Here is a 26,006-nt window from a genome sequence, read left to right as displayed (position 1 = left end):
ATATACTAAAAATAAATTATAAATATTAATTAAAAAATACTATAAAAGATATTATATGGTACCTCGATGATGTTCCTGGCGAGCTGCCACGGGCCTTCGCCGCCAAGGCATTCATGTTGGTCTCAGTGCTCGGGGCCTCCATGTTCCTGGAGCAAGTTACAGAACCTTCAGCTTATCCTACACTTCATGGCCATGATCCAGATGCACAGAAGCTCATCGCCACTTCCTTCCCGATCACCCCCAAGCAAAAGAACCCACCCCTCTCAGCTGAGAACCGAAGCAAAGCGTGGCCCCTCTTCGTCGTCCTCGTGTTCCTAACACCAAAGTCCACCATGTGCTGAGATTGAAAGGACCAAGTCTCCAAACCCTCTTTCACCCCGTCACATTCACTACTCGTCTTTGTTTCTCGTTGCTTTTAGGGAGGATATGACTTCTTCCAAGCACACGCCGGGTGCTTCCTTGTCAATCCTTCCGGCTTTAGGAAAATGGAGTCCCTCCACACTCGTTTTCCAGACCTTTAGTGGATATGCTTCCTGGCTCCAAATACCGACGTGTAGATTTTGGAAGACTCGGTCGAGGATTAAATAATGATATATAGTCACTGGAGTCAGAAGACCTGATACATCAATAATCTTGACATGTTCCAAGTAAATCTGAGTTAGATTCTTACTGCAGCTGATAAGAATGTCAGGCAGTGATGCTATCAATCGGACTACTGTTGCAATTTTTCAGTTTAGAACAATATACTTAACTGCAATTGAAGTAATGATATGTAGTTCTGAAGCAAACTAAAATCATTGAAGTGGCAATCTCAGCAAACAATTGTTAACTTTTAGCATAGAGGTTGAACCCTCCTAATAACAGGGAACTGTATGTCCAGTTAGCTTGATTTCTATGAGGCAATTCATATGATTTAGTTAAACATGATCAGAGTCAGGGAAATTTTCAGAAATTTAGAACTGAATTAGATCTTGTTGCATGCACACATGGCAGCCAAAATGAAAGCTATTATTATGCAACATTTAATATTATGGACCAAATTATTGTAGAGTTCACTCGTCCCTTTCATGTCCATTAAAAGCATACACCACATAATTCTGACCCAACATCAACAATTATCAACTGCTGTCCAGTTATTAACCATTTCCACATAAGAATTCTATTTCATTAAGAATAAGGATTTAGCTAGCATCTAAAGTCTTAACATATTGCATCAACTTTAGCACACATCATTAAATCTCCTTCTAATAAGAGAGGGGGTTCAAAGGCTGCAATACAAGATAAATTAATTCAGGAAGGCACTGCCCCAGATGCAGTTTTGTTTTGCCTTTCTTCTTGTGTAACAAATGCAGCTTGGTTGACAAATGAATTAATTATCTACAACAAAACCAAAGACTGTTTCCTAGATCATCAGAATATGATGTTGTATTTCTTTAAGCAAAAAATGCTACTTGTATGTTGGATAAAGTCCATGGCTATAATGGAAAACCTGTTGCAGAATTGGAGGTCAAAGAGATGCCACACCTAAAGAACCAATAAGGTGGGATAAACCTCAACTTGCATCCATTTATTCCAAGGAACTTGTGGCTCCTCTTCGCTCACCATTAGTAGCTTAGTCTTATCTTTGACGATCCAATACTGAAAATTGTAGAGAGAGCTGAATCTGAAATCAGAAAAAGGAACATAAGCCTATAAATCTTGTAACAAAAGAATTCAGGTGAAATGAAACTGTTTTGCCTTAGCATCCCACTGGCACTCAATCATCTATATGTAACATGTCATAGTTCCTACTCCAGAAGAAAGGCTCTCTCATGTCCTGTTCTTTTGCATGCCCACTAATAAACACACTGATCTTTTCAGTTCATTGATTTTCCCAAAAATCTATCTCCTTATCAATTGAAGCTGTCTTTGTTTCTAACTAATCAAATGATGTGTATTCAAACACTACTTGCAAAACCTTGCTTGGATAAAGAATGTTTTCTAAGGTGAAGATAGCATGTCTCTTGCAAGCTCCAAGCAGACATAGCACTCCTTTAGATGGACACTAACCATTTAAAGAGACAAGCTTTGCTAACTCTGACCAGAATTTCTTGGGTATGTCAGTCAAAGAATATAACTTTACAGAGATGGAGAACAGCTCAGCAAATCCAAGGTGCAAAGTCACAAGCTGACAATCATATGCCACCAACAACAACAGAGATCGAGATCTCTAATTTTCCTCTTCTCTTTTACTATCACTAAGTATTGATATCAAAGAGATGAGGAGGTAGCAAAATCTGAACTTTTTACAAGCAGCAGCAGATCAGGAACAAGCAAATCAGTAGGTGCAGCCATGGAAGCTTGGATGATACCTCAAGCTCCATTTACAAGCTGAAAGTGAGGATTTTAGCTTAAAGATCGGATCTGGCCTCCAGATTCTGTGGGACGATCTCCTTATTCGGGATCAAACCGATCGCCGGGAGCTTGGGGCCTTGACTTCTACCAGCACTGGTCGGTCTCCCAGGTCCGGCGGCCGTATCGGGGAAACGACGTGGACCGGGCGTAGGTCCGCGCCGCTGGCCAGCGATGGCGCACGAGCATCGCCGCCGCCGCCAGCTCGCGGTCGTAGTTGGCGCGCTTGCCGGGGTCGGACAGGGTGGCGTAGGCTGCATGGACCCGCATGAACTTTTCAGCGGACGCGCCCTTGCGTCCGGTAGCGATGACGTCCGGGTGGCACGCGAGCGCCAGCTGCCGGTACGCGGCCTTGATCTCCTGGCCACTGGCCACGGGGGAGACGCCAAGGACGTCGTAGAGAGAGGAGGGGTTGGCGACGGCAGCGGGAACAGGAGCGTGGGCGGCGCGCGGGCACTCGGCCGCGGCGGCGTAGGCGGCGGATACCCTAGGGGAGCGGAGGGAGGAGGGGGACCGGGGGGAGAGGGAGGCGGCGGTGGTGTTGGGAGGCGGGGCGATGCGGAGTCCGAGAAATTGGGAAGAGGAGAGGGAGGAAGGGGACATGATGAGGAGCGGAACTGATTAGGTTAGTCTAATACAAGCGGAGGCAACTGCGATGCGATCGGAGCGAAAGAAGGCGGAAGCCGCACATTTATAGGAAGGGGAAAGGGTGGCGGTATGCTACACCGCCGGTATACGTTATCCTGGATTTGGATAATGCGTGTGTGGGTTGGCTGAGTCAGCCGCAAAGGAGGTATCAATGTTTGATTGTTTCCAACACAGTTGGAAGATAATTAATGCTATATATATATATATTAAATTTCTCAAAACACCGTAAATTATTATTATTATTTTTTCATAGAATGCTTGTTTTTTATTTTATTCTCGGAGAATGTTTTTTCATGGCATTTTTATCGTTTTATTTTTAGTCTCCATCTCATAATTAGTGAATGAGATGAGAGGATGGCGATAGACTTCAACTTCTTCTTGGATGCCATCACCACTTGCTCGCTCTTAATCTGAATGCTTGATCATAAATACCGCAAGGGGGGAAGAGTTATTAGACACCAGTCTCATTACAAAACTTGATGACAGGTTTGAGAACAAGAGAAGCATGAAAATATCAAATAAGGGTACGAAGGTCACATGAGAAGTCATGAGGTGAGGGATTGACAATAGAGGTGTCACAAGGTAGCAAAGGAGCCTTATCGAGGTTCATGAAGAAAGGGATGGGTAGATCTTATGAGTCTTCAAGGTGACGATGGGGGTAGGATTCATCAAAGACGAGGGTCAGGTGGATTTGTGCTTATGAGGGTGACTATGAGAGAAAGATATTTCATGACAAAAGAGTGACCGTGAGAGAAAGATATTTCATGACAAAAGAGCCAGCGATGCTTATGAGGGTGAAGTAGCAGGTGGATTTATGCGAGCAACATTTGACATAATGAATCATACCGAGAGGACAAAGGAAAAGCCAATCACATCCTTCTCCTTTATCGAGGTCAACAACTTTAATGCACGGAGAAAGTCCAATAATAAATATGGCTAAAGGCAACGGAGGTCGATTGTAAAAATGTAATCTTATCTTTTAAAAAACAATGATTGCTTTACGAGAAAAAAATATAATTACTTTAAAAATATTTTGTTTATATTGTTACAAGATATTATTTATGTGTAAGGAGAGATAAAAAAAAATTAAAAAAATATTAAGAGAGTCAAATGATTTATATATGAGTTTAGCTAATAATTTTTAAACTTAAGTTTTTGGATTGCATTAGTCTAGTATGAAAAATATTTACATCAGATTGACAATAATAGTTCAATCAACATTTAATATCATCGAATATTTACATCTTATTCTCTTGCATACTAAATAGAAAACTCCCATTTGTAGCATCAAAATTTAATATACAAACAAGTTAGAAGATTCTACAAAATGATTAATTCGATCACTTTGACTCAATAGTCAAGATTTCCTATAAACTCTTTTTGGAAGATTATATATTTTTTCAACATCAAGGATACAAATTCTACGGATCCTTCCTTTTCATCGTGGAAAAGATAATAATGGTCTCTTCAAAATTAGTAATTTAAATTATTTGATTTCAAATATCTATTTATTTTTATTAAAAAAATAAATGGTTGATATTAAAAAAGTGAGATAAATAGCTTTTAGGAATATACTAGAATACTCCAGAAAAAGATTAATTTAATGACTTTGGCTCGGTAAAGAATTTCCATATACTTTTTGGAAGCTTATATCATTCCAAAAATTATAAAGGATTCGTTTAACTCGTTCATTTAGTTTCAATAGTCTATCTTATTTTATTATTTTAATTCGAAAAATAAATGGTTGAAATTAAAAGAAAATAAAAATAAATAGTTTTTTAGGAACCTTTTAACGTCTAAAGCATAGAGGACTCCAAACAAATTTAGTCGAGTCAAACTCGAATTAATGTCTATTTTGATATGTTACAAAAAAAATAAAAAAATATTTTTACACATATAATTAGAATTAGGAAATCTATGGATTAAAATTTATTATTACACATATAATTATTACATATATAATCCCCAGTGACATGTCAACCTCTCACATGCGTTGTTCAACCCCTATCATATAGAGGCTCTTACATTGCCTACCAATGGGGGACACAAAACTCCAACCCATGTGTTACAGTTTGGTCAAACTTGGATCTCCATATGACACTTGGAGGATGATGTGTCACTGTTAACCATTCATTCAATATTTATGTATATTTATTTAGACATGTACACATTCCAGTTTTGTTTATGATATCCTATCACATATATTATAAAAGGGTGAGGACTAATCAGATGGCCTTCACCTTAGTGTAGAGCCAGTTTATACTGATCAGATGTGTATGCTCATCCTGTCAGTGTATGAAATTTGATATTTGTGTTGTATGATTTAAATTTCTATGCAAAATGGAGTTTTTAATTGCATTGCAGTGATTTCTTAAATAAACCTGGGGAGGGATCTCTTCCTAAATCAAGAAAAAATATATTCTTTCTTTGAGAAGGGATTCATTGCATCATCATGCCAGCTGACCTCTTGAATTAAGTTCTTTCTTTGGGAAGGGAAGTCTCTGTTTATAAGCCAAAGGGTTTCTCTCCCAGGAAGTAATGTTAGATGATATACAAATCAGAAATGCATTCTATGTTGTTCAAACTGACTGTTTTCTTCTTCTTCTTCTTTTGTTCTTCCTCATTAGATGCATAAGTTTGAATGTCTTTCGTTTTCTGGACTTCTTATCATTTGTAGATCACATCAACAAGAATTGATTTCATAATTAATTTTGAGGTGATAGGGATGAAAACTTCAGTTTATATCAGCAAATTACAGGTGATTTAAGGAATACAAAAAAGTAGAGATACAGGGAAAAGATGTTGGCCTAACCTTCTTCTCATAGTCCTCTACCTATTAAATCGCATGAGACAAGATGTGGTGAGAAAGATCACACATGAGAATTGGGATTTGTCGACAACATATTTCCTTCTAGAAGCTGAAGGAAAAATGGATTTAGATCGAGGACAGCAGCCAAGTCAAAGATTACAACGAATCTTGTGGCTGCTGAGAAGCTTCCAAATCAGTAGGTTGGCAACTCACCATCATATTTGGTGAGCTAATCTGCACTAGTGCAGGACATTAGATCACTTCCATGCTTCTCAGTTGAGTTGCTGTGGTAACACCCAACAGGTCAACTTTATTAAGCATTCCTGAATGCAGTGGCAATGTAGACGCAGAGATCTTACATAGGAGAAGAAACGTTGGGCTGAGAGTCCACGAGTTCAGTCTAGTTTTAATGACCCATAGCTCAATCTCTTTTTTAATATAATCCTATATCTAATAAGAAAAATATGATGGTTGTGAAAATAGGCTGTGAAAATAAGAAGAAAAACTACAGTAACAAGACATATGACTACAGTAGCAATTTGATTAAAAAAATAAAGAAAAAGATAGAAAAACAAGTGAAGAAAAGAGAAAAAGATAAGGACATTGATATTACCTTGGAAGTGTTTTCAATCATCCGGACAGTATTCTCATATCATATTAGATCAGATTTACAGTAGATTCTTGCTGTGATTACTTTGGAAGAATTTGGATATTATATATAGTGATGTAATCTCTCTTGAGATCGTTGCTTGGGTTTTGGACAAAAGAATTTGAGATTTGTATATTCATTATTCTTATAGTGGATTATCTCTAGTATGCCCCATGATTTTTATCCTTCATGTTGGAAAGATTTTTCACATAAATTTTGGTGTCATATTTGATTGTGATTTTTATTTAATTTCATTATGTATTATGGCGTACTAGTATTTGTTCGTATACAAAAGTTTATTTCTCTTTTTATCCCATCAACTAGTATCAGAACGAGGTTTTGGTGATTTAATTTTTTGTGTTCGAATATGGAGGTTGGTATTGTTTCTCGTATGATTAGCTTAAATAGAAACAATTGGATGATATAAAAACCAAGAATGAAAGATTTCTTATATTGCAAAGATTTGTTTTGACCTTTGTAGGGGGATAGTGCAAAACCCACAACTATGACAGATGATGAGTGGAAGAGGTTAGACCGAAAAATAATTAAGTTTATTCGATAGTGACTCGATGACAGTGTCTTTCACCATGTTTATATTGAAAATTATACATATTCTCTTTGAAAAAAAGTTGAAATGTCTCTACGAAAGAAAAACAGTTAGCAACAAAACTTTCTTGATAAATAACTTATGAACTTAAAATATAAATATGATGTTTCTATTATTGAGCATCTGAATGAAATGCAGTGTATCACTAACCAGTTATCCTCAATGAAAATATCTCTTGATAATGAGTTATAGGCATTGTTACTTCTCAATTCTTAGCTAGAAAGTTGGGAGACACTGGTGTGGTTTCCCTCAGTAATTTTGTGCCAGATGGTGTTATCACCATGATGTCACGACCTTAGCTGGTTTTGCCTAAGGCGTGCGGCACCCTCGCGCGTCCGTCCGCAAAGGTCAGCCTTCCCGAAGCCTCCTATTGTCCCTTAGGACCAACAAAAGAGAGAACGGGTTAAAGAGAACGCCTCAATCGGGATCCACAAGCAAACATGTCCGAAAAACACTTCATAGACAATGCAAATTACAAACAGACTTTACAAGCTCTGAATAGTGGCACAACAAAGGGTAAAATGGTCCATTACAGACCGAAAAGCTCTCGCACGTGTCCACATGACACAACCTTTATTTACAAGCCTAAAGAGGCCACCAACCCAACTAACATGGGACTATTTAGCCTTCGGCCGCCCCTCTACCTGTTGTACAAGGCATGAACATGCCCAAAAGACAACGGACAGACATAAGCATTACATCCAACATCTTGTTTAGAAGTTTGTCCATTACATTCTCCCCCACTTATCCCTTCGACGTCCTCGTCGAAGCCTTTGTGAACACTGCAACTCTTCGCCTTTGCTGAGTCTTCAATCTTCCGCTCCAACTGCAATGCGCCTCCTGGCTTCCAGCTGCACTCCGCTGTTGTTTTTTTTTTTTTTGAGTAGTCGAATCTTTGATCCGTCATGCTGCTTCAACTCACCAATGACTCTGACTCTGGTGTGGGGTTGGCTGAGTTGTGTTGATCCTTGTTGATTCCTACGGATCCGCCAAATGAAGGAAAAGACCATCCTTACTGCGCCAGTCTCTTAAAAATTCCACATGCTGCTTGAACTGGGTGGATGCTTGTTGGAGCTTTAACGAGCATCGTCTCACAAACTTCTGAAGTTTTGGGTCCTTCTTCCACAAAATCTGCTCATTGACTCTTCTTTCAGTTAGTTGTCACATCCAAGTAGGTTCGCATCACTTCCGCTTTCGATTGGCATTTCGTTGGGAAATGAAGCGGACGATCTACTCTCAGTAGCACTGATCACCGTTGGTGAGGATTTGATAACTATTGTCTTCCATTATCTTCGAAGGGTCTTTGAACTTGTGCATAGCTCCTCTGCTGGATAGATAAGAGAACTGGGGTACTCGGTTTCGCCCATTCTCTTAAGAGTTGAGAAGGCAAAGGTTACTTTGACTTCGCCCGCCTCCTCGAGGTTGTACTTCATGCATCGAGCTAGTTACTGGTCTTCGCATGCTCTTTGCTCACACTTCTGAAGCACTTGAAGTGTTTGCACTCCTTGCGTTGAGTTAGCTACTGTGATTCACCTTCTCAATGCCATTGAACTTCTAGAATGCAGGAAGTTTTCACCCCAACTTGGAGTAATTCTCTGATAGATGAGGTCGCCTCTGGGATTGTACCGTCTTCTCCATCAACCCTGCCGCCTACTCCACTGAGTAGCAAAGGTACAGCACCACGTACTGCCTGCTTCGTTCCTTCGTCGTGCACTCTTGCATGACCCGAAGTCCTTCACTTACGGCTATCTTGATGAGAAACTTGTTGACACCGGTCTTACGAAGTTTCTTGGCCTCTGCCCTTCAGCCTTGTCTCGGTACTTGGAGATTGCCTCTGCATGCTCCACCTCCTCGGCCCCTTTCACGACCAAGTGCTCTCCCTCCGTGAGAGCAAGGGATCAATGACTTGCACGGAAGTCCCGCTTCTGCGATACCATGGCGCTGCCATGCCCATGGGCCTACTATCCGTCGCCTCGCCTCTGTATCCCTTTTCTTCACAATCAGTAGAGATGTCTCCGTGGCACTCCTCTGAGTCCACCTCCATTCTAACTGATGCTTGATTTTGGGTAGCTAAGTCCCTCTGGACTCGTCGTCGCTTCCTCGCCCCTTTCGACCCCCTGCTTCAACACCTCTGTGTTCTCCAAGCAGTCCGTTTGGTCGATGGAAAAACAGACTGCAACTCCCATGCATGGCCTCTGCCATCACGTTGTAGAGTTTGCACCGATTCTGTTCTCCTTAGCTTCCTTGGTAGCAACGTTCGCTTACTCGACCTTGTCCTCTGACTTGTCGGGCTCCCTTAAGCGAATATGAGCTTTGGAGCAGTCCAACTCTCAAGTTGCTTCGATCATACCTCTGCATGATCAAGTCTCTCCCATGGAACTCACTGGTACTTGCATTCGAACTTTTCCCTTGGTGGAACCCAGCCCCCATATGCTAATGACCAAGGTTTTCATCCGATGCAAAATTCGGTGCACGCCCGGAAGACCCGCCTCTGCGGTACCATGGCCTTCACTCCTTGAATCCATAGCCCTTCCTGCCGTCGTGTTGTTCACCAAAGCGGAGCTCCCAGTAGCTCCCGATCATACCTCCATATGATCTCATCACTCACGGGACAGATTGTGTGTATCGCATTGCCACGAACTGTTCCACCACGATCCGCTGCACCATGTCGCCTCCTGGTGACATCTCCATTGCATTCTGATCCTTGTGGAATAAACTCGAATTGTGAACCCTCCATGTGTGGCCTCTGCCAATACATCGCAGGGTCCCTTCCACCTTCGATTTTGTTCGTTCCTTTGGCAATCGACCTTCATCCACCCACTCCTGGGTCACACCTAGATGAAGCACCGCTCTAGGACAGTCCGTCGCCTAGTAGCTCTCGAAGTCCACCGACTTCACTGTAATCTGTGCACCATTGTCTGGATCCTGGGCCTCTGCCCCTACCAGCACAATCTCCGCTGCGCACTGCTTCCTTCATAGCAACTCAAATGGCAACACTGTGGCATATTCTTCAAGAGTACCCGCCTCTGCGTCCTCTTGCCCCGTGCTAAGGCCCTTCTGAACCCAACTTCGCCTCCGCAAATTAAGTCGCCTTAGTTCCTCCATCAAATGCTTCTCCGAGTTAAGATGAGTCCGCTCCGTCAGAAAGAAGGACCCATGGAACAACATGATCCTACTTTTGCCTCTGCAAGAGTTCATGTCCTTGACCTCTGTCTAAGGAAAGCACTGTGCCTCTGCTCCATGTTCCAACTTCTATGCTGGCTCCCTTCATGCGGCTTGGGTACTTCGCCAAGTTACACCCAAGTTGCTCCGCTCCTCGTTTTTGCATTGAGTCGAAGGTGGCCCTCGCGCCCACCATTCCACGAGTCAACCCTCCCTTGAGTTCGATCTCCACATCGACTCCAAGTGTGCCTTCATTTAAGTTGTTTTAGGCCGCTCCCCCACTTGATCTCGCAATGCATCCACCAATGCATTCTCTCGACGAGATCATGCGACAACTCCTCGCCGCCTGCTCAGTCCACCGAGGTTCGTGGAGTTGTTGTTTGTTGAGGTACTCCTCCTCAACATGTGAGGTCCGTCTCACATGATTCTCCCTCTGGAGAGCCGGGACTTATCCCTCCTAGATAACTACCCCGTTGGAGCAACATCTCTCTTCATTTCGGAGACCACCATCCCCTTGGACTACTCCGATCTACTGAACAAACTGTGCAATGTCTTGCCTCCTGCAAACGCACTTGCTAGATTGCGCCTCCACGTCAATACAGCCACCGCTGCACCCCTCAAGGCCTAGCAACATGCTGAACTCGTTGCACACTTCAGCCTCTTCCGGACGTATCCTTTGCATGCTGAAGAGAAAGTTTCAATGCTCCATGGCGCTGAGTCTCGGCCGCCTTGGGATGGCCACGAACATTCCATCGTCCGCATACAAGCCCATGCATGAGTACCAAATTCTTCGAGTTAGCAATTCCCCTCACCTCTGTGAGCTTTGCACAACTCTTTCGGTCACTGAGCAACTCATTCCACTTTGCATGGTCTCATCCTTTGCCAAGCGCCTTGCTTGCCTCGAGCACCATCAAGTCAAGTTGCCAACGTTGAGCCGTAGCTCAAACTCAGCCATCCCAACCTTTGTGCGCTCCAAATTCTTCAAAGCTTGCCTGTTCTCGTGGTGCCTCTTGCGCGAAGGGTTGGCCATTCCTCTGAATGCCAATCTCAGATGCTCGCTCCTCTGAACGACTCTTTTCCCTACAACTCCATGCCCGTTTTCCCTCAAACGGTCGCGCGTGTGTTGATTGCCCTCAACGCAGCCCCGCTAGGTCCCCCACGTTTGCATGTCAAGTGTTTCTATGAGTACTTGTCCCTCTCTGATACCATAATGTCACGACCTTAGCTGGTTTTGCCTAAGGCGTGCGGCACCCTCGCGCGTCCGTCCGCAAAGGTCAGCCTCCCCGAAGCCTCCCATTGTCCCTTAGGACCAACAAAAGAGAGAACGGGTTAAAGAGAACGCCTCAATCGGGATCCACAAGCAAACATGTCCGAAAAACACTTCATAGACAATGCAGATTACAAACAGACTTTACAAGCTCTGAATAGTGGCATAACAAAGGGTAAAATGGTCTATTATAGACTGAAAAGCTCTCGCATGTGTCCACATGACACAACATTTATTTACAAGCCTAAAGAGGCCACCAACCCAACTAACATGGGACTATTTAGCCTTCGGGCGCCCCTCTACCTGCTGTACAAGGCATGAACATGCCAAAAGACAACGGACAGACATAAGCATTACATCCAACATCTTGTTTAGAAGTTTGTTCGTTACAATGAGTCAAGTAACAAGCAAATTGTTGAATGAGGAGTTGAGAAGAAAGAATTCAGTAATGTCTCACAATGATTTACAGGCACTTATCTCATAGAACAAAGGAAAGTCAAAGTCCAAGAACAAAAGTAGTTCACTCATGAGTAGAAACATGTCAAGATCAAGAAAAGATATTATTTGCTATAACAGTAGTGAGAAAGGACATTATAAGAACCAATGCGAGCAACCAAAAAAGAGCGAAAAAAAATAAAAAAAAAGTAGAGTCGTTAGTAGATAATACTACAACTATGGTGTATGATGATGATTATTTGATTGTGTCTCCTTCTAATGATATTTTTTCTTATATATTAAGATCTTGGGTGGGTGATTGATATATATGCTTCTTATTATGCTACCATAGATGGAGTTTTTTATACTTACAGGTCTAGAAATTTCGGTGTTGTCAAGATGGGCAACTATGAAAGCTCAATAAGAGTTATCTTATTATGACTAGTGAAAAAAAAAATATATCACACCTTATACAAGTTGCATGCCAAAGCTTATGGTGAGTAACTGAATGCTATAGAGAAATACTTTAGCATAAAGTTGTAGCATAGGCGATTGAGACATACGAGTGAGAAGGGGCTATAAGCTCTTTCCAAAAGAGAGATATTATCAAATCTCAGAGGTACAAATTTGAACCGTTATATTGATTGTTTGACTGGTAAACAACACAGAGTTTCATTTGCTAGTCCTGCTTTGTCTAAAAAAATACATGTCTTAGATCGTGTTTATGTAGATATATGTGATCTTTTGAGGATAAAATCTCCTGGTGGGTTTGTTAATATTCCTGGCATCAATAGTATACTTTATTTTGTCACTTTTATAGATGATTTTTCTAAGAAAATTTGGGCCTATGTTATGAAGACCACAGATCAGGTTATTAATATCTTCAAAGAGTTTCATACCAGAGTTGAAAAGAAGATAAAAAGATAATTGAAATGCATAAGATCAGATAATGGTGGTGAGTACACAAGATTGTCTAATTATTATTGCAGGTCATATGACATCCGACATGAGATGACAGTTCCAAATACACCTCAACATAATACAATTATAGTGAGGATGAACCGCACTATCATCAAAAAGATCAAATGTATGCTTTCATAGGCCAAGCTACCCAAAAGAATTTTGGAATGAGGCTTTGAGGACTATAGTTGATGTGATCAACTTGTCATCACGTATAGTCTTATATTGTGATGTTGCAAAGTATGTATGGTCAGGGAAAAGTATTTCCTTCAAGCATTTGAGAGTATTTGGTTATCGTGCATTTGCACATGTTTCAAATAATGAGAGGTCTAAGTTAGATGGTAAGAATAAAGAATGTATTTTTCTTAACTACTCATATGATCAGTTTGGTTACAAGCTTTGGAATCTAGAAAAGCAGAAGGTGTTTAGAAGCAGAGATGTGATATTCTTTGAGGATAAAACCTTTGAGGATTTGAAGAAGAAGACACTAACCAAGACTTATACATAAGGATTAGCAGATTGTGACCTAGTTACTCCTCCAGTATATTAGGGTGATGGGAGAGATGTACAGAAAGATGGCGTAGAGCTCGATGTTGATCTACCTGCAGTACATGTTGAGCAAGAAGAAGTTGGAGAGTAATTTTCCATAGAACCTCAATTGAGAAGATCTTCTAGACAACGTCAACCTTCCAGAAGATACTCTACATATGAGTATGTGATGCTTATTGATGTAGGTCAACTATAGAGTTACTATGAAGCAGTTGAAAGTGAGTAGAAAAAGAAATGGTCGATTGCTATGCAAGAAGAGATGGATGCTCTATAGAGGAACCATATATATGATTTGGTGTAACTACCAAAGGGAATGAAGGCCTTGAAGAATAAGTGAGTTTTTAGGTTGAAGATTCAAGAATATTGTTCTCAACTAAAGTACAAAGCTAGATTGGTCGTGAAATACTTTGGTAAGAAAGGTATTGATTTTGAAGAGATTTTTTCTCCTATTGTTAAAATATCTTCTATTCGTGTTGCTCTTGGTATTGTTCCTAGCCAGGACTTGAAGGTTGAGCAGTTAAATATGAAGATAGCTTTCCTTCATGATGATTTTGAGGAGAAAATTTATATGGAGCAACCAGAATACTTCAAAGTCAAAGGTAAAGAAAACTTTGTCTACAAGTTGAGGAAGAGCTTGTATGGGCTGAAGTAAGCTCCAAGATAATGATACAAAATATTTGATTTATTTATAACTGAAAATGGATACAAAAGAACGGCTTCATATCATTACGTGTACATTAAATGGTTTGATGAGAATTTTATTATTCTCTTACTTTATGTTGTTGACATGCTTATTCTTAAAAAAGATATGTCTACAATTGACAGGTTGAAGAAGGAACTGAGTGAGTTTTTGTAATGAAGGACATGTGGTTGTCACAGAAGAAATACATCGAGAAGGTATTGAAAATATTCAGTATGAGCAATGCAAAGCCAGTTGGTTCTCCTCTTACAGGTCACTTCAAGTTGTGCTCGGAACAAAGTCCGTCAAGCGATGATGAGAATGAGAAAATGCAAAATATTCCTTATGCTTCAACGGTTGAAAGTTTTATGTATGTAATGGTATGTACCAAGCCGGACATCGCATATGCAGTATGTGTTACTAGCAGATTTCTTACAAATTTATGCAAAGAGTACTTGACAGTAGTGAAGTGAATCTTTAGATATCTCAAAGGGAGCTTTAAGGTTTATTTAAGCTTTGGAGGTGGACCTTTTACGTTGACAGGTTATATAGATACAGATATAACAAGAGATATTGATACGAGGAAGTTCACATCAGGTTTTATACTTACTTTTGCAAGGGGAGTTGTGTCATGTCAATCCATATTGCATAGGTGTATTGCTCTCTCCACCACAAAAGCATAATATATTGTTGTTATAGAGGTTTACAAAGAAATGTTATAGATGAAAGAATTCTTATAAGAATTAGGACTAAAACATGAAAACTATATGATGAATTGTGATAGTCTGAGTGTCATTCATTTGTGTAAGAGCCCAATTTTTCATTCTAAGTCAAAGCATATAGATGTCAGATACCATTGGATTCGAAATATACTTGAAGAGAAGTAGTTTTAGCTTCAGAAAATTCACACAGATGATAATGAAACAGACATGTTGACAAAGATCTTTATCAAAAGAAATGCATGTTGACAGTTGGTTGGCATGACTTCACATTAATGAGTCATAAGATAACCTCCCTTATGGGCTGAAGGGGAAGGTTGTTGGACTAACAGCCCATGAGTTTAGCCCTTAGTGGGCTTTAACAGCCCATAGCGTACCCTCATTTTAATTTAACTTTAGATCTAATAAGGGGGGTATGGTGGTTACGAAAATAGGGAGAAAATTTATAGAGGCATAAAACTGTAGTAGCAACTTGATTCAAAAAAGATGAGAAAATGACAGAAAAACAAGTGAAGGAAAGGGAAGAAGATAAAGACAACGTGGAGAGCTCATCTCATGTTAGATTAGATCTATAGTAGATTATTGTTGTAATTACTTGGGAAGAATTTAGATATTGTGCACAGTGACATAATTCTTATATCTCAGTTATTCTCTTGATATTGTTGCTTGGAGTTTAGGTAAAAGACTCTGAATTTTGTATATTCATTATTCGATTATCTATAGTTTATCCCATAGATTTTACCGGAGATATTTTCCATATAAATCTAGGTATTATATTTGATTATGATTTCTATTTAATTACGTTGCTAGAATAAGGGGGATGTATATATATAAAAGGATCGGATCGGAGTTGGAAGGCGGATGGGTACATATAGAAGGATCGGATTGGAGCCGTTAATGTGATAGTCCTCTTGTGTAGGAGAGGTACGAGATGTTGATGTGAGATAGACGAGCTTTTCCGTAGCTTAGAGGGATTAGAGAGAGAAGGCGTAGATCATCTTGAAGCTGCAAATGATGGTGATTTGATTTCGGTAATCCATTTTCATGTAGAGGTTTGCAATTGTTAGCGGTGTTGATTTCAATGGTGGAAATGTGGCGTGATGATGTCTAAGTAGAGAAAATGTTCATTCCGTGAGTATTGACCCAAACTCATGAATTAATTCGGTTGATGATAAGATTATCTTTGAGGTATGTTGATGTGGTATACTTAGTTGACATCATATTGTTTTTATGCTATCTAAACTCCCCATATCAAATTTCTCGATTGGCTAATGCAGTTAATTATCATATTATTTGTCTTTATTATGTTTTTAGATAAGATTCGTCTATCCTTATCAAAAATTTAAAAATTATTATTTACATCAAAATTTGATACGAGTACTCTAGATATAAATAATATTTTTTTTCCTGATACTTATGGTGGATCAGATGATTTAATATTTATTTTGAATAAATGCATCTTGTGTATAATATGATGTTAAGATATATCTTATCCAAATATAATATGTTTGGATGATTTGAATCTTATCTTTGGTTAAATGTATAATATGTTTGGAGGTGCTTTAATGCTTATGTCTGACGTATATTATATGTGAGAGATTAAAATAGTTTTAAGGGATGCTTTACTCTCAATAAAGAGACGTTTGGACTTACGTCTCGGCACATTGTCATTTTGAGCCCAATTTAAATGGACCGGACCGGTCCGGCCCTGCTCATACTGGGCCAGACCGGCCTGGTCTGTTTCGGCCCATAAGTAACTCGGCTCCCGTGCTGCCCGTGGCCGAGGGGAAACCCCGGACTCCAAAGCCCCCTCATCAAATGGCACATAATAACACATCTCCGAATCCGCCACCCTCTTTTCTCTCCCCTCTCCCCCCCTGTGCGCGACAAGCAGCAGCAGACGACGACGACGACGACTGTTCCGTCGGTGAGGAAGGGTTCTTCTTGCGGCAGCCTTTGTCTACCCTCGGAGAAGAGCCGGGCTGCGATAGCAGGCAGGCAGGCAGGCGGGTGAGCAAGCAAGAGCGCCTCGCAGCGCTCTCCTCGATCTCACCTCTTCGCTAGATCTCTTCGTCCCCTTTTCCCCTTTCGTCTTCTCCGAATTAAGATTCGGATCCCGCTCGCTCTCGCTCTCTTTGGCTATCTGATGAAGGAGAATTGACCGGTTGAGGTCGCGTTTCCTGTCCCCCGCTGCTCCCCCCGGCTGAGGGTGAAACGCTATGAAGGGGCGGTCGCAGCGGCTGCCCCCGGCGGAGCCCCCGGACGACTGGGGCGACGGGTCGTGGACGGTGGACTGCTCCTGCGGCGTCACCTTCGACGACGGGGAGGAGATGGTGAGCTGCGACGAGTGCGGCGTGTGGGTGCACACCCGCTGCTCCCGCTACGTCCGCGGCGAGGCGTCCTTCGCTTGCCACAACTGCAAGGCCGCCGCCCGGAGGCTCCGCTCAGCCTCCGCCGCCGCCGTCGGGCACTTCCCCCTCCCCGTTGACACCGAGGAGACCGAGGTCGCCCAGCTCCTCGTGGAGCTCCCCACCAAGACCGATGTCTGCCCGCCACCTCCCCCTCCGCCGCTACAGCCGGCCGACTCCGCGGCTGGGCCCCATCGGCGCCGTCTCTGGGCGGAGATTCCGCTCGAGGACCGTGTCCACGTGCAGGGGGTCCCCGGCGGCGAGCCGAACCTCTTCGGAGGCCTCTCATCGATCTTCACGTCGCAGCTCTGGAAGTGCACCGGGTACGTGCCCAAGAAGTTCAATTTCCGATACAGGGAGTTCCCTTGTTGGGAGGAGGACGAGGAGAAGAAAGAGGGGGAGGAGGAGGCCGAGAACCCGGCCAACAGAGGGGCTGATGTGCTATTCTCCCTCTCCAAGGAGATCATTCCTTATGTTCCGATGAAGAAGTTTGATGCGGCCATCAAGGAGGGAGAAGGGAAAGTCTCAAGTGGCAGCCGCTCATCCCTGAGTTGCAGAAAGAAGGATAGGAGCAGGCTTCGGACAGTTGGGCAGGCAAATGTTGCTAAGAAGAGGAGGGAGGAGCCAGGAGAAACAAAGGACTGGACCGGTAAGAAGAAGGCTAGGAGTTCTGCTGAGAAAATTGCAAGTGATACTAAGAGGAGAGGTTGGTATCTTTGCATTCATTGCTCTCTTTTTGTTGCAGAGCAGCTTGTGTGAGTAAGATGCTAATGCTTGTGTTGATACTTCTCTTGCTGGCTGTCGTGATTGTGCAATTTGCCAGGTTCTGTACCTTTCACTGGTATGAAGAAATTCGAGTTCCAAAAGGACAAGGATCTCCAGCTTGAAGAGGCAAGCGTTCCAGGTCCAAAAAGTGAAGATCAGACAGAAGAATTACACTCAGCATCCTGTTTTGCTGGTCAGCCAAAAGGAATGGGTCACAGTGACAAGCCCAAGCACCTACTTGCTGATAGTAGTATGATAGCGAGAGAGGTGAAGGTTGAGAAAGTTGACCAGCTGGAAACTGTAAAAACCGAGAAAAGTGATAATTCTCCAAAAATGGATGTTGCATCTCGAGGTGGCACAAGTCAAATTGCAAAAGAATCTAGTACAGATGAGGTATCATGTCTGTTTATCGTAGATGCTTTTATCTATATAAATATTAAGCGTGACTTAATATTTTGCTGGTTAACTGTTCAAATAAGTTTACCTGCATCCCCTATAGTGGAGAGAAAGAATGTTGAGATAGACGCATAGGAATACTAGAAAGGATGAAAAAAGATAAATTCATGAATAATTAGGTATAGTTCTAAAAGTGAGTAAAATGAGGAAAACCTTTTTAAGATGGTAATTGCCTGGTTAAGAGGGGGTGAGTTGACTAGAATTAATGTCTTGAGGAGAAGTAAAGAGAGATCTAAGAGAACTTTATTAGAAATAAAAACAAAAGTTTCAGTTCTCTTATTGCTGACCCAAATAGTGGATGTTATCTTTATTGTACAATGTGAATTGGATCACTCAGTAGACTTATGTTGGCTGGGTAATTTCTGATATAGAGAAGAGAGAGAGAGAGAGAGAGAGAGAGACATTCAGAAGAGTGAGAACATTCATGGAAATCATTACCAAAGGGCTAAAACAATCTTGAAATAATGTGTTTTAGAACATTTAAATACAATTCGTTTGAGGATTAATGTCCAATTAGACTATCCTGTAAATGAACATTCAAGAAATGATAATTTCGTGATACTCGTTTTTAAATTTAAATGTACAATCACAGAGATTCCAAAATTTTGAGAAGATTAATCATTTAGAAAAAGCTTATTCTTATTGATATGTAGGGGAAGGGAGATATTTGATGATACCTAGAATTATCTTCTCCAAGTTAAAATCAGAAAGGAACAATAAATTTTTCAATATCTTTGCAAATCATGGCTTTAAATAAAAACTGTTTATGTGTCTCTGAACAAAGTTTGTGGGAGTGAAGGGGTCAACAGTCGATTTTTGCATGAGTGAATGAGTGAGTGAGTGAGTGAGAGAGAGAGAGAGAGAGAGAGAGAGAGAGAGGATGTAGTGCATGTTGTGCTGATGGAGTCTGTGAGGAACTTGATCAAGCAATTTCCAGAGTGATAGAACAGCGAAAAAGTTTTTTATAAAGGATATTGGGAGGAAAAACAATAGAGGTCCAAGATTGGGGTTAAAATGAAACAAGCTACATATTTCATGATGTTATACATCATATCTTAATCAAATCAGTCTGTTTGGGTTAAAATGAAATTACCTAGATATTTCATGATGTATATATTTCATAACCTATCTAGATTTGGGACATTGCAGACAGAAATAGACTCCACACTGACAAAATATTGCCTGCTACTTCGAGAAAGGGGTTCTTTCTTCTCCCTGTGTTTCTCTCCAAAGATATGCTTGTATGATGTATTCACATTCGTCTTACCTTTTATATTTGGCCTATATTTAGACATTGCATAAAAAAGTTTTAAGTTAAGATCCCATGTTTGGTACTTACTAGTCAGTCTCAAATTAATTTATGTAGGCTTAGGATTGTGCTTAGTTGCTGAATGCTTGGATGTAAGATCATGTTTTAGACTTTAAGGCAACCTACTAAGGCATTGCAGAATGCTTTCATGGTTTACTCAACTATTAACTGGTAGATAGGCACAGTTTGTCTGTGACCTTTCAATCTTCTGTTTTCTTCAATGTTCTCTGTGATGTTGCTTTTCTCAGTAACTTAAATGTTTAATTATTCTTGGTTATGCTTTCTGCTGAGTTGCACAATTTTTTGTTAGACTTGCTACTGGACATTCCTTTTTCATTAAATTTTGCTGCTAAATATGTGATGCTTTGGACGATAAATCATGCTTCCACTGAAATATTTACTTAGGTTAGTAGCAGAGCCATGTACTGCATGAAAGAACCCAAGGATGAGAGCAATTTTGAAGGGCGTCTAGCTAAGGTTTCTTCAAGTGTTGTGATGGACTCAGGAACCTCAAAGCCTGCCAGTGCTGATCTTGCAAATGGTTGTAAAGAATTGCTAGACAAGCCAGTACTTTCAGGCTCAAAAGATGCAGTGATATTAAGCACAAAAATGGATGCAAATGAAGTGAAAATTGAAGGTGCTGATGACCTGTCAACAGGGAATTTAAATTTCACTGCTCCTTGTACAGTTGCAAAGTTGCCTGCTATAGACAGCCAACAACATGGGCAATTATTGAATCAGTTATCTGAGGGTATTCAGGACCAAGAAAACAAATCTAGTTTTCCATCTCATGGACATTGGTCTCAGGATGTTAGCAGAGAGTGTAATGAATTTAAAGATAGTATAACTTCAAGAACTGGTGAGCTTCTGAAACATTGCAATCAAGTGGAGAATTCAGCAGAACAAAAAGGCACACTGGAGATAGGACATGGTACAAAAAATTTTAATGAATCTACAAACTCAAGATTGCAAGATTTGAATAGTTTAATTCCTGATGCAGTTAATTTGGCAGTAGGTGTCATAAAGGATTCTTCAACTTCATTTTCACCAGTTGTCACCAAGCTATCTGTTCCATGTACAAACATGTCTTCCAGTACGTCTACATCCTCAGCTGGTAAGGCAAGCCATTTAACCAAACAAGCACGAGCAAAGGTGAGCACAAATACTGCTGCCAAGAAAGAAGGTGCACCAACTCCAGCTGGAGAAAATATGGGAGAGATTTTAGAAAATCCGGCAAAAGGTCAGTCAAAAGTTTCCCTATTTTCTGGATCTAGGCCATCAAAAACTAGTAGAACATCTTATGATTCTGCCTCTGAGCATCTGGTATCAGATTCAAAAGAAGAATTGCCTTTTCAATCTTCAAAAGCTTCCGGCAAAGAGGACAGAACAGCAGTTTTACGCACTCATGATGTTGCTGGTTCATTGCAGTCCCAAGTAGCTTCTGTTCAAATAAAGCAGACTTCCACAAACCTGTCTCATAGAACTGAAAGAAGTCATCAGTCAGCTCCATACACTTCCTCAAAAGTTCTAAGCACCTCTATTTTTATGCATCCATCTGCATCAAGCAATGCTACCACGACTTTAAGTGATGAAGAGGTAAGATGACAACTTGCACGTAGCTACCAGTCTATTTATCCAGGGTTCTTAATTTCTTTTCATCTTTTGTCAGCTCGCACTATTGCTGCATCAAGAATTAAACAGCTCTCCTAGAGTTCCCAGGGTGCCACGTGTGCGGCAAGCTGCTGGCATACAGTCAACCCCCACCACCGGCATGAGTGTGCTTTCCAAACGCCCTTCTGTTTCTGGGGGAAAGGATCAAGTCTCGGTGAGACTGCTTCTTCTATTAAACTTCTATTTTAACTGTATATTCAATGCCTATTCCTATGTGAACTGTCAAAATATTATCTTCAAACTGAGTTTAGGGTTACTAACATTGATTTAGTTAATTTTAGGTATTCAGAAGGAAAAACAAAGAAGATGCATCGAAATATGTTACCCGCAATTCTCAAGAGTTAAATGATGAGAGCAGGAAAAAGGGTAGGTTGTCATCTTTTCCAGACCAGAGACATCAGCAATCATCCATCTCATCAGAGAAGAAAAAGGAATCACAGATTAGACCTCCTGACTTGGCGTTAATAAAGAATATTTCTCTTGCCTCTGGTGAAGGTGAAAAAAGTGATCCTTTTTCCTCATCTGAGGTTAGTGAACATATTACTTCTATAGCATGCAGCTCACCTAGGGATATTCCGAGAGATGAAGGTGGTGTTATTGTGCGCACTTTGCCTGGTAGGTTCCCAATTTCATTTCTTTCATAAACAACTTGTGTCATTTGTCTAGTGATGCAAATTCACTTAAAGCATCAACCTGCAGGATTGATAGATGAGATTATGAGTAAAGATAAGCACATAAGGTATGAAGAGCTGTGCAATGCTGTTCGCCCGGTATGGTTTAATATCTCTATCACCTTAGTGGAACTTCATGGTGGCCATTTTACCGTCCTGTTTCATGTGCCTCTTCTCTTTTTTGCAGCATTGGCATGATTTAAGAAAACCCAATGGCGAGCGGTATGCTTATCCGAGTTATTTACATGCGGTCCATGATTGTCTGAGGAACAGGAGTGAATGGGCTCATCTAATAGATCAAGGTCCTAAGGTATTGAACCATCAAATAGAGGAATGGTGCATGCTATTTTGCTTCAGCTCCTATCTTTTTAAATGGCTAGATGTTGCTTTCTTTTCACTGAAAATTAGACCATTCTATGGTCATCGCTCTTTGATTGCTTTGATTTATTCCTATCTTATAGGAAATCCAGATTTAGCTTTAATTACTGTGCTCTTTGAATACAGAAATTGTTCTCTAAGATTTTTCTCCCATCTAATAATATGCAAAAGACTTTTTGTGTCCTCCTTAGGCCAGTAGGGAAATTGCTAGATTAATGCTTTTGATACATGTTATTAAACACAGTATCAAATGCCATCCCAAGTATGAGTTTCTGCTGTCCAAATTTATCAAAGGGCTTTTTGTTTGTCGGAATATAGACAGGATAATTAATGGGAGAATGTACTTTGGAGGCCTGTATTCTTTTGATCGCCAATTTTTTCAGTACCAGACACTACATAGAAAGGGGATTGCCACTGTCGACAAGGTTTTGGATTTGAGGGATTGTGACTTGTCTCTTTTGTCTTCATTTTATTTCGTTCCCCGTCTTACTGCCTAGGGAAGCCCCCAGAAGTGTTCTTGGTTCACAGATCAAGATTGGAATGCCATCATAGCCACAGCTTGTGATCTATCATGCTGTGGTGTTTGATAAAGGATCTTTCTGCCCCTGCCATCATAGTCACAGCTTGAGCTCTCTCACTTGGATCCCATCTGAGAAGGGACAAGACAGGTAAAAAAGATAAGTGACGTTAAGGGGAAAGAAAATCTCTGTGTATAGGGAGGTATGGAAACAGTAGATATTATAACCCGGAATCTTGAGTAATTCCTGTAGGGGTAATGAATGCAATTAACAGGGAATCATATTTCTTATGGTAATGTAATCATAATAATATTGTGACTTTACAAACATTAGGAATGCAAGACATCTGTTCCAATTCCAGTTCGAAGCCTCTTTTCATATTACCAAAAACACCCTGATATTTAACCGCTTTTTCCGGATCATCAAACTATGCAACACATCTCATAATGCCTCAGGCATCATGCATTTGCAATCTGCGGGTATAATACACCATGCGAGTGTAATTTTCATCAATATTTTTTAATTATTGATTTACAGTATCTGGTTTATAAAAAAAAAAGTCTCTCTTGTTAAACATGGATAATTTTGCTGCATGGACACCATCTTGTGCTTTTTTTTTTCCCTCCATATGAATTTCCATGACGAGCTAAATCATGTTTTCCAGATGTGTGTGTGTGTTTTTTCCTGTGTGCTTGCAAAAAAATTGTTGAAGATTGAACGGAATGGATCGTTTGTTCCAGACAAATTCAAGCAAGAAGAGGAGGAAGGCCGAGGTTGACCCTGACGTGGCAACAATTGAATCTGAAAATGAAAAAGCAAGGACCAGAGCTTCAAAGGAAGAAGACAACGCGGTGGACTCACATAGAGAAGATTTTCCAAAGCGCAAACGCAATGCGCGGAAGCGTAGGCGACTTGAGCTACGAGGAACCGGTGTGATGGAGGAGGGTAGGAAGAGGCGGAGCCGAGCTGCCGTTTCAGATTATTACTCTGCCGCATTGTCTCATTCGAGCAATGAGGGCAATGAATCCCTCTTCAGCGAGGACGAAAGCCAAGTGGCCGGACCACATGCTGGTGGGACCGAAACCTCTAGTTCTAGCTCAGACGACTCCACTTGATGCTCTCAGCTGAGCTCAACCGCGAAGCCAACTATGGGGGATGTAGCTTGTCCTTTCAGGTCCTGATCGATCCAGACTATGACGAAGGTTTCTTTTTGTGACACAACCGTGCATTTTCTATCACCCGTTACTCTCGATCGTCTTCAACCATGAACTAGGGACCAAAACTATGTGTTGAAGGCAAAGACTGTCACCAACTTTGTTGCAGCAGGGTTTAGGATCGTCTTCAACCCGTTACCTCTGATGTCGTTGGATGTCATTAACCCAAAGAAGTTGGCTGGCAAGTGTAACATTAGTGTACATGTAAAAATTGTGCCTGCTTGTAGTCTGAAACTTGTGTTAGCATGCCAAGACAAAAAGAGCATATGATTGCATAGCAAACTCGCAGGTCGTAGTAACTTTTTCTGGGCAGTTGGTTTATTATCCCTTTTTCTTTTCTTCAAGGAAACTTTTTCTCAATCAAATGAACTGTTCTTCATACATCATCTCACTGCTCTCTACTGTCCCCTATTGTGGCATGGATACTGACGAGCTTTAGAGAGCTGATGCAATTTGTGCTTGATGGCTGAAAGAGAATTAATGGTCGAGTGCAGCTTTATCTGAGAATAATGTGTGAGTTCATTGTGCGTGTTGATGGATTGGCCGAGCTGTTGGTACAAGTAATATTCCATGTTATGTTATAAACAGAATTTAATTATATAAATAACATTAAATGCATTTCTTATAATTTATTCACAATGGAGACTAGACATGAGAATATATATATATATATATATATATATATATATATATATATATATATATTTATTTATTTATTTATTTATTTATTTATTTATGCCCATCACATCCAGCAGCTCCGTGTTGATCCAAGAGGTTGCGGTGCGCATTTGAAAAGAAAGGGACATGTGATTATTCTTGATATCGGGATTGTGATTTTCGATAAAATCAAAGTTATATAATTATGATTTTTGATATCGAATTGTCACGTTTAAGTCATATAGTTAGATCAACCTCTTCGTAACCTCACAAGCAAATTGTTGTCGTTGTTCCGTCAATGTGTAAACTCAAGATTTTATGTGCAAATATTAAAACAAATACTTAAAAAGATATTACAATATGTAAAGATAAACTTTACAAGTTCTAAACGATCTTATAACAAAACGATCGAAGATAAACCATCACGCACAAATATCTACATGACATTATTGCATAATCAAACAACAAAGATCCAAAGTATACCATCAACAAAGATCCAAAATATACCATCGTGCACAAATACCTACGTGATATTATTGTAAAATCGAGCAACAACCTATCCTTAGATACCTACGTGATATTATCGTAAAATCGAGCAACAACCTATCCTTGGACACTATCCAAACTCCCTCTGGCCACATGCAACGGAAGCGTCTCAAGAGTTTTTAGATGATTGATATTTTTTTTTATCACTTTCTCATTAAATATCCTTCAATTTACATACAATCAAAGACTCTTGAAACCCAATCGTTTCAAGAGTTTGAGAATATTTTGAGACAATCACGCACAAGCAACAAGCTATGCTTATAAGGCAAAATACCATAAAACTCAATCAATATATCATCTAAGACATGAACGAAACCAAATAAACATAAATATTACATCAAACATCTTTGTTATTATCAAACCTATTACAAACCTTGATGGCTAAAACATAAACAAAATCAAAAAGCATAAAATATTCATCACACAGATGATATTATTATATCATAGTATTATTATTATTATTATTATTATTATTATTATTATTATTAGATTTCTTAAATCAGGGCATCAGAATTTAAGTGGTGGAATGAAAACCCAT

The 26,006-nt window shown here is 40.4% G+C and overlaps 2 protein-coding genes across 6 annotated transcripts; one reads left to right on the top strand and one right to left on the bottom strand.

Annotated features, from left to right (window-relative positions):
* Window positions 1–2,138: 2,138 nt before the first annotated feature.
* LOC103985800 (chaperone protein dnaJ 11, chloroplastic-like) lies at window positions 2,139–3,063 on the bottom strand. Its single transcript, XM_009403638.3, has one exon. The coding sequence runs from the start codon at window positions 2,992–2,994 to the stop codon at window positions 2,479–2,481; it is 516 nt and encodes a 171-aa protein (XP_009401913.2). The 5' UTR covers window positions 2,995–3,063; the 3' UTR covers window positions 2,139–2,478.
* A 13,643-nt stretch (window positions 3,064–16,706) lies between these two features.
* On the top strand, window positions 16,707–24,644 carry LOC103985801 (uncharacterized). Of its 5 annotated transcripts, none has more exons than XM_018826426.2 (9): window positions 16,708–17,989; window positions 18,107–18,441; window positions 20,219–20,744; window positions 20,829–21,409; window positions 21,483–21,638; window positions 21,766–22,099; window positions 22,184–22,254; window positions 22,343–22,465; window positions 23,792–24,644. In XM_018826426.2, exons 1-9 carry the CDS (start codon window positions 17,095–17,097, stop codon window positions 24,164–24,166), a joined length of 3,396 nt encoding a protein of 1,131 aa, XP_018681971.2. In that variant the 5' UTR covers window positions 16,708–17,094; the 3' UTR covers window positions 24,167–24,644. The 5 variants fall into 5 exon arrangements, with proteins under 5 accessions (XP_065006691.1, XP_018681971.2, XP_009401916.2 ...); XM_009403641.3 differs by having other exon boundaries at window positions 20,826–21,409; XM_009403642.3 differs by having other exon boundaries at window positions 16,709–17,989; window positions 20,219–21,053; window positions 21,144–21,409.
* The last annotated feature ends 1,362 nt before the right edge of the window (window positions 24,645–26,006 follow it).

Source organism: Musa acuminata, chromosome BXJ3-5, assembly GCF_036884655.1.
Source record: "Musa acuminata AAA Group cultivar baxijiao chromosome BXJ3-5, Cavendish_Baxijiao_AAA, whole genome shotgun sequence".
Taxonomy (NCBI): domain Eukaryota; kingdom Viridiplantae; phylum Streptophyta; class Magnoliopsida; order Zingiberales; family Musaceae; genus Musa; species Musa acuminata.
Note: the sequence above shows the minus strand (reverse complement) of the source record. Positions and strands in the feature narration are given on the sequence as shown.

What these genes read in the sequence shown, in the direction of transcription:
- LOC103985801 (XM_009403640.3), top strand. Translation starts at nt 17,095, where the DNA reads ATGAAGGGGCGGTCGCAGCGGCTGCCCCCGGCGGAGCCCCCGGACGAC. An exon ending in AAGAATCTAGTACAGATGAG is followed by an intron (nt 18,442 to 20,218) that starts GTATCATGTCTG and finishes ATATTTACTTAG; the next exon opens with GTTAGTAGCAGAGCCATGTA. An exon ending in CGACTTTAAGTGATGAAGAG is followed by an intron (nt 21,410 to 21,482) that starts GTAAGATGACAA and finishes ATCTTTTGTCAG; the next exon opens with CTCGCACTATTGCTGCATCA.
- LOC103985800 (XM_009403638.3), bottom strand. Translation starts at nt 2,994, where the DNA reads ATGTCCCCTTCCTCCCTCTCCTCTTCCCAATTTCTCGGACTCCGCATC.